The 13032-nt window shown below is 44.5% G+C and overlaps 1 protein-coding gene across 13 annotated transcripts in view; it reads right to left on the bottom strand.

The window, feature by feature from the left end:
• FBRSL1 (fibrosin like 1) overlaps window positions 1-13032 on the bottom strand; it is an 808371-nt gene that overhangs the window by 459313 nt on the left and 336026 nt on the right. For all 13 annotated transcript variants that reach the window (XM_030220293.1, XM_030220286.1, XM_030220296.1 and 10 more), the window contains one exon: window positions 940-975. In XM_030220293.1, coding sequence (XP_030076153.1) covers window positions 940-975 — 36 coding nt within the window. The remainder of the gene's footprint in view (window positions 1-939; window positions 976-13032) is intronic.

Below are 13032 nucleotides of genomic sequence, written 5' to 3'. Positions count from 1 at the left end.
CGTCTGACATAAGTAACTATGTTGGTTACTTACGTAAGACGGGGGCGGGTCCAGGTCAGGACAGGAGAGACGTCCTGAACACTCGGCGGCAATCAGATGTTCTTCTTGCCCGTGCAGCGCCTTCACACAGAGGTGAGAGGCACTGCGTGGGCCTGGTAAGACAGAGGGGGGGACTGGTGGAGGGGGGAGCGGTGGTGACGACCTCGGGGGGGGGGCGGCGGGGGGGCACGGGGGCGGAGGATGGCAGGAGGCGGAGCTGTGGGAGAAAGAAAGGAAGAGAGGAAGGGAGGGGGGCCGGGGCTGCTAAAGTTTGGATTTCTAAGCTGCAGGGGGAAGCGGGGGAAGCGGGGAGCAGCGGTGACCTCGGGGGGGGGGGGGCAAGGCCATCCATACAGGACGCTCCTGACAAGCACCTTTGCCCCCTCCCGAAACACACGTGTTTGTGTTTTGGTTTTTTTTTGTTGTTTTGGCGTTTGTAGCATGCGCAGAGCAGCCAGCTTGGCTGCTCTGCGCATGCTTTAGGGGCCGATTACCGACGGGGATTACACCATTTTAATGCATTGTACTTTTCAATACCCCACCGAACATGTGCGACTTGTTTTTTTGGTGCATTCTTCGTTTTTTCAAATTCGTTAAGGACTTTTACGTTTTAGATTTTTTTTACGTTTGGTTGCTGCATCTGTACCATAAAGGTTTAGCCTGTGTTTTCTTTTTCTCTGCATCCCTAAATCTCACAGCATGGAGGCAGAGTCAGGCCCCAACTGAGTTACAGCTGTGTCACACCCCAAGTTAAACAAGAGCATGTTTTTAAAGCTGCTTTCTCTGGCTCTGTATCCCCCACCCCGTACAAGTGGACCCAGAAGCAAGTAGTTGAGCCTCTGCAATCATCATGTACAACAGCTAGAAAAGAGAAAGCTAATAAACTGGTAAAGGACTTACAGAGTATCCTCTTCCTGAAAATGACTGTGCAGAACTCTGTGGAAAGAAAAGATGTACCACAGTCAGAAATGCAAGAAACAAAGGTGGGAGGCAAGGTGAGAAACACTGCAGCATTTTAACATTCTGTAAATCAGGTCTCAGTGTTTTTCAGCTGCCAGTTCTGGTAGCCACATCATTTCAGCTTTCTAATTTAACAGCAGTTAAACAGCTAGATTTACAATAGTTCTGTTGCTAAGGGGACGGGGGGGGGGGGGGGGGGGGGGGGATGCAATCACAAACAGGGTGTCCCAATCTCATTTCTGGATCATTGGTATAGACAGACCTAGTATTCTGGGTGAGTCCTCCCCTCCCCATGTGCATCCAACATCTCTCCCTCTCTCCCCAATCCTTCATCCCAACTCCTCCTCTCTCTGAACCACCTACCCCCGCCATCCCTCACATTTCATTTTTGCTGTCTGTGCCAGCCCCATAGGCTTCTCTCTGCCATGTCCCATCCTCACTGACATCACTTCCTGTTTCCTTACTGGAGGGACGCAACAGAGCAGAGGGAAGCCTGCAGGGCCAGCACAGGCAGCAAAAATGAATCGCTACAGCCACCAGGTACACCCGGAAGGGAATTTAGATACAGGGGCAGATACTGGGCTGCTGGTGGAAGAGAGTGAGAGAGGGGAGTGTGATGCTGCCACTTGGTGGGCCTGTACCCATCCAGACCCAACCGCAGCTATGCCACTGTGTCTGGATGAGAAAGTTGGACAGTGTTGTTTCTTTCCAGGTCTTTTTTCATTCCCAAATGAAAGTCGAGAGTGCATATTCTTTTTAAAGGAGCATCTATACTATGTGCAAAACGGGTACATTCTTTTTAAAGAATGCACACTCTTCCTGTTGGTCTGCACATGCTGGGCTACCCATTATGCATCTGTGTTTCACAATTCAATATACTGTGTCTATATTTTATGATTTCAGTGGGTACTGAACACCAGCTGACCTGCTGGAGGAGATGTCCATTCTATACTACAGATGTAGGGGAGTGAGAGTCTGGCAGTGAGCTAAAGGACAGATGTTTGCAATCAGCCAGTGACTAGTACTGGGAACCAAAATTCAGCATTTTCTGCATGGAAGGTTATTCATCCAGAGGTGTTACTGCAGCTTAGTATACTGCCTGAGTCATTAACCTATGGTAATACAGCACCATGGGATAGTGGCCCCTGCGGTAAATGAATGAAGAAACTTGCAATCAAACTTGCAAGATGGGTCATTCTCCTCCCCAGGAGCAATGACATCTAACATGTGGCCCAGTGCTCAAAAGGAGACATTTTAACAGGGCTAGAGCTTTAGCTCCATGAAGTGTGGTGTCTTACCTCCTTCCTCTACTCTTCCTCCGCCCCAACCTCCCCATGATATTTTTAAATTCCACAATCCAAGCCCCCTCCTCTCAGAATCTCCCTGGAACCAGTGTCTGGTGGGCTAATGCTCAAAAAGTAATGCCAGCGCTAGAGGCAAATAGCGCCGGACTAGTGCTAGCGTGAGTGCAGAATGTTCAGAGGGCTCTAGCGCAGGAGACAATGTGCACACTGAGGATTAGCACAAATAGCATGCAAATGTAGTCAAATGGATGTTAATGAGGTCATTTCCTATTCCCTCCCAATGCTCAGAGTATAGCGCACAAAACAAATGCGCCTTTACCGCTGAAAACCTAATACCAGCTCGGACCAGGAGTTAGGGTGTTTGAAGAGAGGATTTCTCAAGATTCTCTCTTTAAAACCTACTGGTTTTTATTTAATTTGTAAGCAGAAGAAAGCCTGTGCAAGCCCCTAGGCGCTGGTAGTGAGAGACCAATGTGTGCGAGTCAGAGCAAAACCAAACGTGAAAGCACACATTGGCCCCTGTTTCTTGCCCTTAAATATAAGTGTTCCAAGTAAAAAAAAATTAAATACAATTTTGAAAAGCTTATATTTAAAGGCGCAGAAAACAGGTCCTAATGTGTGCTTCACTTTCAGGTTTGACTGGAACAACAGCTGAACTTACCATGAGACTCTTGTGCGCTAAGCATGTTCGCCTCCCCCCCCCCCCCGTTTTCGCTTTTACAGTGCGCATGTAATTTGAATACCATTTCCTTTGAGCATTGGTGAGCTAGTTTTCTGCACTGTTCCAGCAGCATGGGTTCTGCACTGTTGGCTATATCGTGAGAATTCTGAGCATCGGCCAGTGGGTTGGGGACCTTTGCTTGGGGGACAGAGGGAACAGGGGATGAGAGACCATGTTTCATGTTATTAAAGTTACAGCCCTTTAAGATGATGCCTGGGAGCATCGGGCTGCATCTTGGCAGCCCAATGCTCTTGAGCAGGAAAATTAACACTAGCTTTGAGCAGGCATTATTTTCAAGGAATAATGCAGCTTGTAAAGTTTGATGCAAGCTGTGTTATTCGATTTACATACTAATGAGCAGTTCTGAATGCACCTTCACTCTTTGCATTTCATTATTTTGTAACCCATGTTATCTTACACTAACATTGCATATGGTACAATAATGGGTGTTAAAAATGACAAAATCATGCATTATTCCCTTAACGCATTTTAGTAACTATCCTCCTAAATGCATTCTCCTTTTATATGTAAATATATACAACACACAAGCACAAAAAAGAAAAAAAAACATGCTGTCATCTTTGATAACTTATTTTTAATCTAGCTCACTTAAACAACATGGAGAAAGCCAGGGATTAAACAGATTTCACTGAACCCACATGACCTTTAATTTGTATTAAAGCTGATAACATTATGCATGCAGTTTAGCTGCAGAATGCGTCAATAAACCCTTCCAGCTCAGAGAGTCTTCGAAAGAAAATGGATCTTGCCAGTGGCGACTTGCTGCCAGGTCACCTTTTTTCATCTGGCTTTCTTTTCTTGAGTTCAGCTGGAGTGGAAGGTGCCCCACCCCGCCCCCCACCAGCTTGACCTGGTAACTAAAAAGCCACCACTGGGTCTTATGAGAGCAGTTGTATAAGTTGGGAGTCTGTATATTATTGCTATGGCTCAGCCTATGATTGTCTCTGTGATCCTTAAGTGTGCTGACCCTGTTCCATTTACTCTGCAGACACATCCTTCTTCCTCATTTTCAAGTACACTCACATTTTCTCTCACTTTGGGAAGAGGTCAAGCATGTAATACAGTAAATAATGGCAGGTAAAAACCTGCATGGTCCATCCAGTCTACCCAGAAGTCACATTCATCATCAATTCATAGTAATGTAGTAGATGACAGCTGATGAAGGCCAGTCTGCCCAACAAGATGAACTCATAGTATACGGAATGATCTTGATTTGCCCTTGCCACAGTCCATAGAAGCCTGCGCAGCACTGGCTTTGGTTCCCAATTACTGGTGTTGCCATCTAATCACTGCTAAGCTTGTTTGATTCTACGCCTTCTATACAGGATTCCTTTGGTTCTATCCCACGCATTTTTTAATTCTGTTACTGTTTTCATCTCCACCACCTCCCATGGGAGGTATTCCAGGCATCTACCATCCTCTCCATGAAAAAGCACTTCCTGATATTATTCCTCTAACACGACCTTACCTAATACCTTCTAACTAATTCCTCTTCTACCTCCAGTTTATTACCTACTGTATCTAAGATTATGTAATGACTATACCATATTAACACCCTGTAAGCCACATTGAGCCTGCAAAAAGGTGGGATAATGTGGGGTACAAATGCAATAAATAAATTCCTGAGTCGGCCCCCCCAACAATTCAATTGTATTATTAACAACATTTTACTCGCTAAGTTGCACTTTAAGATATCTTCCCCTTCCCCACTGACATATACAGTACCTGCACTCATAGCATAAGGTATGAATGTAGTATAAAATACACATATTTGATCTTGAGCCATCCTTGCCATTTTCAGGGCTCAGATCTTAAAAGTCTGCCTGGCACTGGCCCTACCTACAGGTATATACATGAAACCCACTGTGCGCTTTATATGTCAGCAATGGCTACACACATCTTTCTTTTATGTGTTTTGAAGGAAATGGGAAGCTTCAGATTCCTACACTTTAACTTGATTCAGATCTCCAATAGTCTTGCTGAAAGTTCAGCATATGGGCTCTGTCCACGGCCAGGCTGCTACATCCACAGTTAAGGCTTCCTAGCCTCTTGGAATTTCTGGCATTGTAACCAGAAATGTGCAATCATCTTCCAAAAAACTGAACAATCCCACATACCTGAAAATATTTCAAATTATCCATCGGGGGGGGGGGGGGGTTCTTACAAAAAGCCCTTCCTTTCTCCCCCCCCCCCCCCCCCCCCCCCCCCCAAACACCTCAGTAATAAAAACAAAATGTAAAGTGAAATGGATCCAAGAACTTTGGAAAGAAATCTGAAAATAATCCAACTGATCTCAAATTCCTTCCAGATCTACTGAGGAACAACTGAGCAAATTTGCCCAGCAGGTCTGGACGAAATAAGAAAATTCCTTCAATACAGGTTGAAACCCTCTTAGCTGAACTGGGTTCGATTCCCACTGCAGCGCCTTGTGACTCTGGGCAAGTCACTTAACCCTCCATTGCCCCAGGTACAAATAAGTACCTGTACATACTATGTAGACCGCTTTGAATGTCATCTAACACTAGCATAGCCTACAACCATCTCTAAATGTCTACCCTTTAAATGCTAATAAACAGAATGTTACAAAAAACAAAAAAGTGATTTGAGTCCATGCAATTTAAATGGCTCACTGAAAGAGAACAACCATCAAAGAGAAATTTGCACCATTTCAAACAACTTCAGGATGCCCCTCCCCCCATATAGTCAAATTGAACTAGTGTCCATGACCTTGTCCTGCTTATTTATTTCACCAATTATAAAGGGGGTTCCAGAAAGTTTGGAATGCAAGTACCCTGTGATCCTCGTATGCCGCAACTCACTCCATCAGGCAGATGTTCAGCATTTTGAATGACATAATTCCTTGAGGGTGGTGCAGATCGTCTCCAACCACATGCAATGCAATTCTTTGTGGCAAGTAGGCAGAGGAGTATGAAAACTGCAGTCTGGCCCTGCCACTTGTATTAATCAGGCTCAATAAGCAACACTCGGGGGTGATGCAAAAAGACTTCCCTGTTATAACCCCAATTAATTCCCTCACCTTTTCCTACAGGATATGGATAAATGTACAGCCCCACCACAAATGTAAAAAGGACCCTGCCTGCCCAGAATCTTATAACCTGTCTCTAGCAGCTGCGCTGAGACTCGAGTTATTCACATATTTTGAAATATAGTACTCCACTCCTCAAAGGCAAGAGCCCTCCCCAGTTCTGCCTCCTATCTCTCTCTGAATCTCACCTGTACCCCAGTGGCCTCAATAAGCATCCCATATATAGCCGATAGGATGCCTTTACCACATTATAATAATACCTTTATATCGCTCCATGTTGCAACCGCACCTTGATGTGTGCAGTTCTGGTCACCGCATCTCAAAAAAGATATGCTGGAATTAGAAAAGGTACAGAGAAAGGCAAAAAATATGATAATGGGGATGGGCCAACTTCCCTATGAGGGAAGGGAAGGGAAATGGGACTTGATATACCGCCTTTCTGAGGTTTTTGTAACTACATTCAAAGTGGTTTATATATATTCAGGTACTTATTTTGTACCTTAAGTGACTTGCCCAGAGTCACAAAGAGCTGCAGTGGGAATCGAACTCAGTTCCCCAGGATCAAAGTCTACTGCACTAACCACTAGGCTACTCCTCCACTCCAGAAAGACTAAAGCGACTAGGGCTCTTTAGCTTGGAGAAGAGACGGCTGAGGAGAGATATGATAGAGGTCTATAAAATAATGAGTGGAGTGGAACGGGTAAACGTGAATTGATTGTTTACGCTTTCCAAAAATACTAGGGCTAGCGGGCATGCAACAAAGCTACAAAGTAGTAGATTTAAAACGAATTGGAGAAAATATTTCTTCACTCAACGTGTAATTAAACTCTGGGATTCGTTGCCAGAGAATGTAATAAAAGCAGTTAGGTTAGTGGGATTTAAAAAAGGTTTGGATAACTTCCTAAAAGAAAAGTCCATAAGCCATTATTTAAATGGACTTGGAGAAAATCCACTGCTTATTTAATAAGCAGCATAAAATGTATTGTACTGTTTTGGGATCTTGCCAGGTACTTGTGACCTGGATTGGCCACTGTTAGAAACAGGATGCTGGGCTTGATGGACCTTCAGTCTGTCCCAGTATGGCAATACTTATGTACTATATTTGCCACAGAATTTTTCAAAGGAAGTCTTTTTATATGCCATATTCTTTGTTAGAATGTAATGTCATATTTGCATATAGTCCAGGAAAGCGTGCTTCCCCAACCCATACTGCTGCTTTAACTTCTCAGAAGGAAGGAGCTGCCCATCAGTACCTACCAGTTGGGTCACTGTACTAAGACCGTAATGCTCCCATTTTCTATACATGGAATACACAGAACCCACTTCAAATTGTTTACTAAAATGGATAGGCATAAAAAAAAGAAAAACAAAACCCTGTCTCTTACCCCCTAAAAGATCACCACGCCCTCTATCTCAAATCCACATAGTCAACTGGGGATATGGGTGTGGAAAGGAAGGCTCATATCGCTGTTCCTTATGGATCCAACAGGTTCCCCCATAAGGGGGCCTCACCCAACACTGCATACTCTAATTGCGTCCAGACTTTCATCTGTTGAGGCCTTTGCCATTCCAGCATTGCCTGTAATTGGATAGCTCTATAATAATCAGCCAAGTGTGGCACCCCTAATCCCCCCTTGCTTTAATCTGAAAATCACTTTTACAGCTGGGAAAAAGCAAACACTGGGTTAACTAGTCATAAATGACTTTGAAAAGACAGCACAGTAGAAAAGTAGGCAAGATAACATTTATTAGGCCAAGAAATATTGAAAAATGCATGTTCTCAGCTCCTCGGCTATTCACTGCCCCACAGCTGTTTATTCAGACATATTTCTTATTTCAAGACTGGACTCAAAGGATCAATTAGGCTAATATTAGTCCCCTTTGATCCCTCTGGAGATCCCATAGGACATCCTGTGTTACATTCTACTCTGTAAAGACCAATGATTGATTCAAGCTATTCCTCTTCACGGCTTCACTGTGGCATAAATAGGGAAGGGAAAACAGGCAACACAAACGCACCAGGTCCTAATGGAAATGTATTACAATTTACAGAAACAGTCCTACTGAAGAAGAAGAAATCCTAATACATCTGAGAGCTGGACTGAAAGGCAAAATATGAACCAGTCCAACCTCCTTTACCATACTGTGGGTCACACCCATAGCATTTCAGTCACATCTGTTATGTTCTTAATTTCTGACTTTCCAACAAGAATTACCGTATTCTCTCTAATAGTTGCCTGGGCTATTAATAGAAGCACTGGATTTTCTGAAGTCTAGGGTGGACTGTTAATGGAGGCACCATTTCTCTCCTCCAGCCCCCCTTGATAACCACCATTTCTCTCCTCCACCCTGCTCCTTAAAGTAACTGGCACTGCCCTCCTCCCCCCACAACGACCAGATCTCTCTTCTTACCTCATCTTGAGGTTATGGTACTGGGCTGGTGCAGGGCCTTGAACATCTACGAATGCTTAAAATCTTGAGCATGCGCAGATGCTCAACGCCCTGCCCCAGGCCAGTACCATAACCTTAAGATGAGGTAAGAAGTGAGATCTGTTCATTGCTTGGGGGGTGGGGTGGGTGGGGTGGAAGGAAGTGATCGGACGATTATTGGGGGAATCCTGGTTTGCTCCGAAGACCAAATTTTTCAATGTTTTTGGGTTCCTAAGCAGGGGAGTGGGCGATTATTGGAGGTGGGTGTTTATTAGAGATAATTCGATGCCAGCTCTACTCTAGTCTGCAATACTTTCAGAACTTGGTGATGCAAAGGGCTTGAAGACCCTGTGTGCTCACAGTAGCACATATGGGTGATGAACTGAGGAGGGGCACTCTTGTAGGGACTAGTGACCATAAAGAAACTCCTTGCGACTTGGCAGTACCCTAGATTTTTCCACCGCTACTTGTGCCCCTTCTTAGTGATGCTGTCACTTTTAAGGAAATCTCCTGAATGATATGGGGCCATGACAAGCTGGTGCACTGAAGGTGTTCCATCATCCCTCATGGCAGGGTACCAGTTCTACAAAGCTATGGAGTTTGCCCAAGTACCCCAAATCAAATTTAATGCATCCAATGTCCCCTCCATCAAGACCTCAGGCAGTGGCTTTTTTCTTGCAGCCTCATGGGTTAAGCAGCCCATTCTGGGAATTGACCCAGGTTGTCCACATGGCACAACATATCCAGATCATCAGGCTGGCCAAGGACCAGGGCCTACTCAAACTTTCAAATTTCTTTCAAACAATGGCAGGGTTAAAAAAAAAAAATTCTCAAAGTCTTTAAAACAGTAGGAGGATCACAAAGGTGTTAATTTACAAGAGTTCAAAGCCTGCAGTATAGATAATCTCTTCTAAACAACAGGGGGCATTTTGTCTCTTAAGTAGATAGCACCTTTTGCAAAATATTTCCCAATCAGCTTGTTTGTACGGTCAATACTTTATATTTCCAATTTTCCCCTGAACTCTCAGCAAAAGCATCGCACCTGCCAACCTTTTCAGCTGGTCCAATAATTGCCAATTTGCTCCTTGCCTTACTATATCACTCAATTTAGCCCTTGCTGTGCCCTGCATACATCTTCATCCATCTACTTGCCCCATGACAATTAGAGTGTTACCTTCAGCTAACTAGGGTAACCTATTCTGCAGGGCTTAGAAGAGAATTAGTAGTCTATTTTTCTATCCTATGGCAAAAAAAAAAAAAATTGAGAATCCATGACAATTACATTCAGCAATTCCTTACTCTACTGCTTCCTCCTCCCCTAGCCCCTCACCTTAAAAATATTGCAAATTATCAAAGCTCTACAACCACATTCAAATTTCCCATGTTCACAGGGAGTGAGGCTCCTATTTAAATGATAATGAGGGACAATCCATTCCATTTAGTGAGGAGAAAATCCATTAAAGGCAGGCAGTTCTTAAGCTGACAGGTCAAGAAACAGATAAGACCCTTTTTTAAAAGCCATTATACAAGGCTCTATATGGATTTTTACACATCTCGGGACATCAAAAAGATTAACAGGACAATTACACAACCAAGCAGAAGTAAGGAAAAAGGAAAAAAAATACTCTCCGCTTTTACTTGGGTCAACACGGCAACATAGCAGCGGTCATTTATTCACCTCTTAATTCTCTGCTAACTTCCAATTACCTTTTCATGAAAAGACCAGAGAAGAAAGTTCCAATTCAGTCAAAGGTTTCTGGTTCTGTGTTGGTGCTACATGCAACTTGACAGAACATTGCAGGGGCATGTGGAAATGGAAGCCCTAGAGCAGACTTTGCTAAGCAAGGGCTTGAAATGGATTAAGGAAAATCTTCCTTCAAACCTGGTGATGGGGACCTGAATGAAAACAATGGCAGGCAATGATTTTCTTTAGTAAAAGCTCAAGATGTTCTGTTGAATACAGATGCACAATGTGGCATCCAATTTTTCAAAGTCAGTGGTAAAAATAAAAAGCTCTCCATGCACGATTATGAAAAAAATGCACAAAGACCATATATCTGCCTTCTCGTGTTCATTACCCAGTCCTGTCAAAATAGATTGACCAATATAAACAATTAAAATAGTTTGCTAGCCAGGAAAGCCCAGAGGTACAGGGAGCTCAAGTGACTTGGCCAAAGTCATAGACTCAACTCTCTAGACTTGACCTCATGTCCAGGACCTCTGCAGAAACATCCCTGAGCCCAAATCTTCTCCTCCTACTAACAGCTCTTCCTAAAATGTCTCACAATGTCAAGCTGCTAACTGGGATGCTGTGACTGTCTTGTGGGTTGATCTTCCATGTTGTTAGGCAATGTTATACTTCCATATCACCTTCCCTTAAACCATTAAGAAAGTTTACAAAACAACAAAATACAAAAACACAGTAGTACATTACAATAATTATCAAATTATCAAAATACAATCGGAATTCAATAGATAATTTTACAAAAATTTAAAATGTGTGTATGTATCCTTTAGAAGTTTTTCACAAGTTTTCTATTGTACGTGTGACTCTGTTTTTTATATAGATATATTACTCCTGGGAAAATTCTGCACAAAATAATTTGAAAATTCAGCAAAATTCTGCACACACTATTTGTACTTTTTTTGTGCAGGATTCCCCATTATAAGGGCTGGCATCTCTCCCCAAGCATAAAACATACCCTCCCCACCACCATCACAGCACTTTGTCATGCATCTTTCTGCAGATCTCCACACCATTCCCATGGTGCACACACAAACACACACCAACCTTTTTCCAGTCCTCCAACACTCCTTCCACCTTTTCTTCTAGCCTCCTCCCTGCACACACATATACCATCCACCTTTTTTCTAGCCCCCCCATACGCCCCATCCACCTTTTTTCAGCCCCCCACTCCATCTATACTTCTTCCAGAACCCTCCCCCCTCCCTGCACACACACCATTCTAGTATAGCAAGAGGAGGAGCTGAACAATGGTACATTGGGCTGCTTCTTACTGCTCTGCCATCCCAGGCCCAACTGTTCCTTTGAGCCATGTAGGCTTCCCTACAGCCACTCAGCTGGGACCAAGGCAGCAGAGGCGGAAGCAGCGTGACCTGTGGATGTGTAGCTCCTCCTCTTGCCGCACTGGGGCAGTAAGGGAAGCAGGCAGGCAGCTGGAGAGTGAATATTTGAGCTGCAAAAGCAGACTGCACAGAATTCTGCATGGTAAAGGCAAAACATTGCGCAGTCTGCGGAGTTGGGGAATTCTATGCAAATTCTGCATTGCGCAGTAGGCACAGAAATTCCCCCAGGAGTAATATTTTCTGTTGTCCTAATTTGCAGCTTGTACAGTAAGACCTGACTGCAAGTCTTCTAGGGTTGATTCTATAATCTGTGTAGCGAGTTGTGGACCTGGGGAACTGGGTTTGATTCCTGCTGCTGCCCGATGGTCGGCAGGGTGTTGAGATCCTGGCAGTGGGAGTTCCTAGGGTGACTGACACCCGTGGCGGATTGCCGATGCGCCCCCTCTCCTCGGGTGCAGCGTGACCCCCCCACCCCCGATGAAAGGGCACCTCCCCCCCGCGAAAGGACCACCCCCCCGGGTGCATTTTTACCTGCTGGGGGGGGGGGGTGTTGCGCGCCTGTCGGCTTTGCTCATTCCCTGCTCCCTCTGCCCCGGAACAGGAAGTAACCTGTTCCAGGACAGAGGGAGCAGAGAACGAGCGGAGCTCACAGGTGCGCGGCACCCCCCCCCCCCCAGCGGCGTGCACCCGGGGCGGACCGCCCCCCCTTGGTGCACCACTGGATCCTGGGGAACCAGGTTCAATTCCCTCTGCAGTTCCATGTAACCGTGGGCAAGTCACTTATCCCTCCGCTGCCCCAGGTACAACAGTAGTACAATGTACTACTTGGAATGTGAGCCCACTAGGAACAGACCCAGTACCTGTAAAATTAAACTGTAAACCGCTTAGGTCTTTGCAGTATATAAATACTGAAATAAATGAATCTTGCTAAATTATGAAGACCTGTTGCAAGAATCAGTAGAACTTATCCACAAACACAGGATCAGCATTCTATCTAGCTCTGGTCACAATTTTTATGGCAAAAATTCCCAAATTTGCCCCCTCCTGCAGCTCCAAAAGCACCTCCTAACTTTTTTAATTAAATGATCTAATATCTCTCCAATTACTTAGCTACACAGCATGTTTGGCTGAGCAGGAATGGCAGACAATTCTTGTACGCCACACACAAGTCTGGTGTCCAGTTAATCCGAGATATGTAAATTAACTAAAGCCACTTATGTGCTAATGTGTCTCATAAATATTTATCGTGGCTATTCTGAAAATCAGAGAGCCTGATATTCTAAACAATTTAAACAACTTTTAAATCACCTGTCCAGGGCTAACCGGATTTTTTCAGTGGCACTATCTGCTTAATGCCCAAGCTGCTGGTTTGGGGGTGGAGTCAGAGCTTAACTGACTAAGAAAACCGCATAAATAGGACTGCA

This window comes from Microcaecilia unicolor, chromosome 11 (assembly GCF_901765095.1).
Source record: "Microcaecilia unicolor chromosome 11, aMicUni1.1, whole genome shotgun sequence".
Lineage (NCBI taxonomy): Eukaryota > Metazoa > Chordata > Amphibia > Gymnophiona > Siphonopidae > Microcaecilia > Microcaecilia unicolor.
This window is presented reverse-complemented; position numbering and strand designations above follow the sequence as displayed.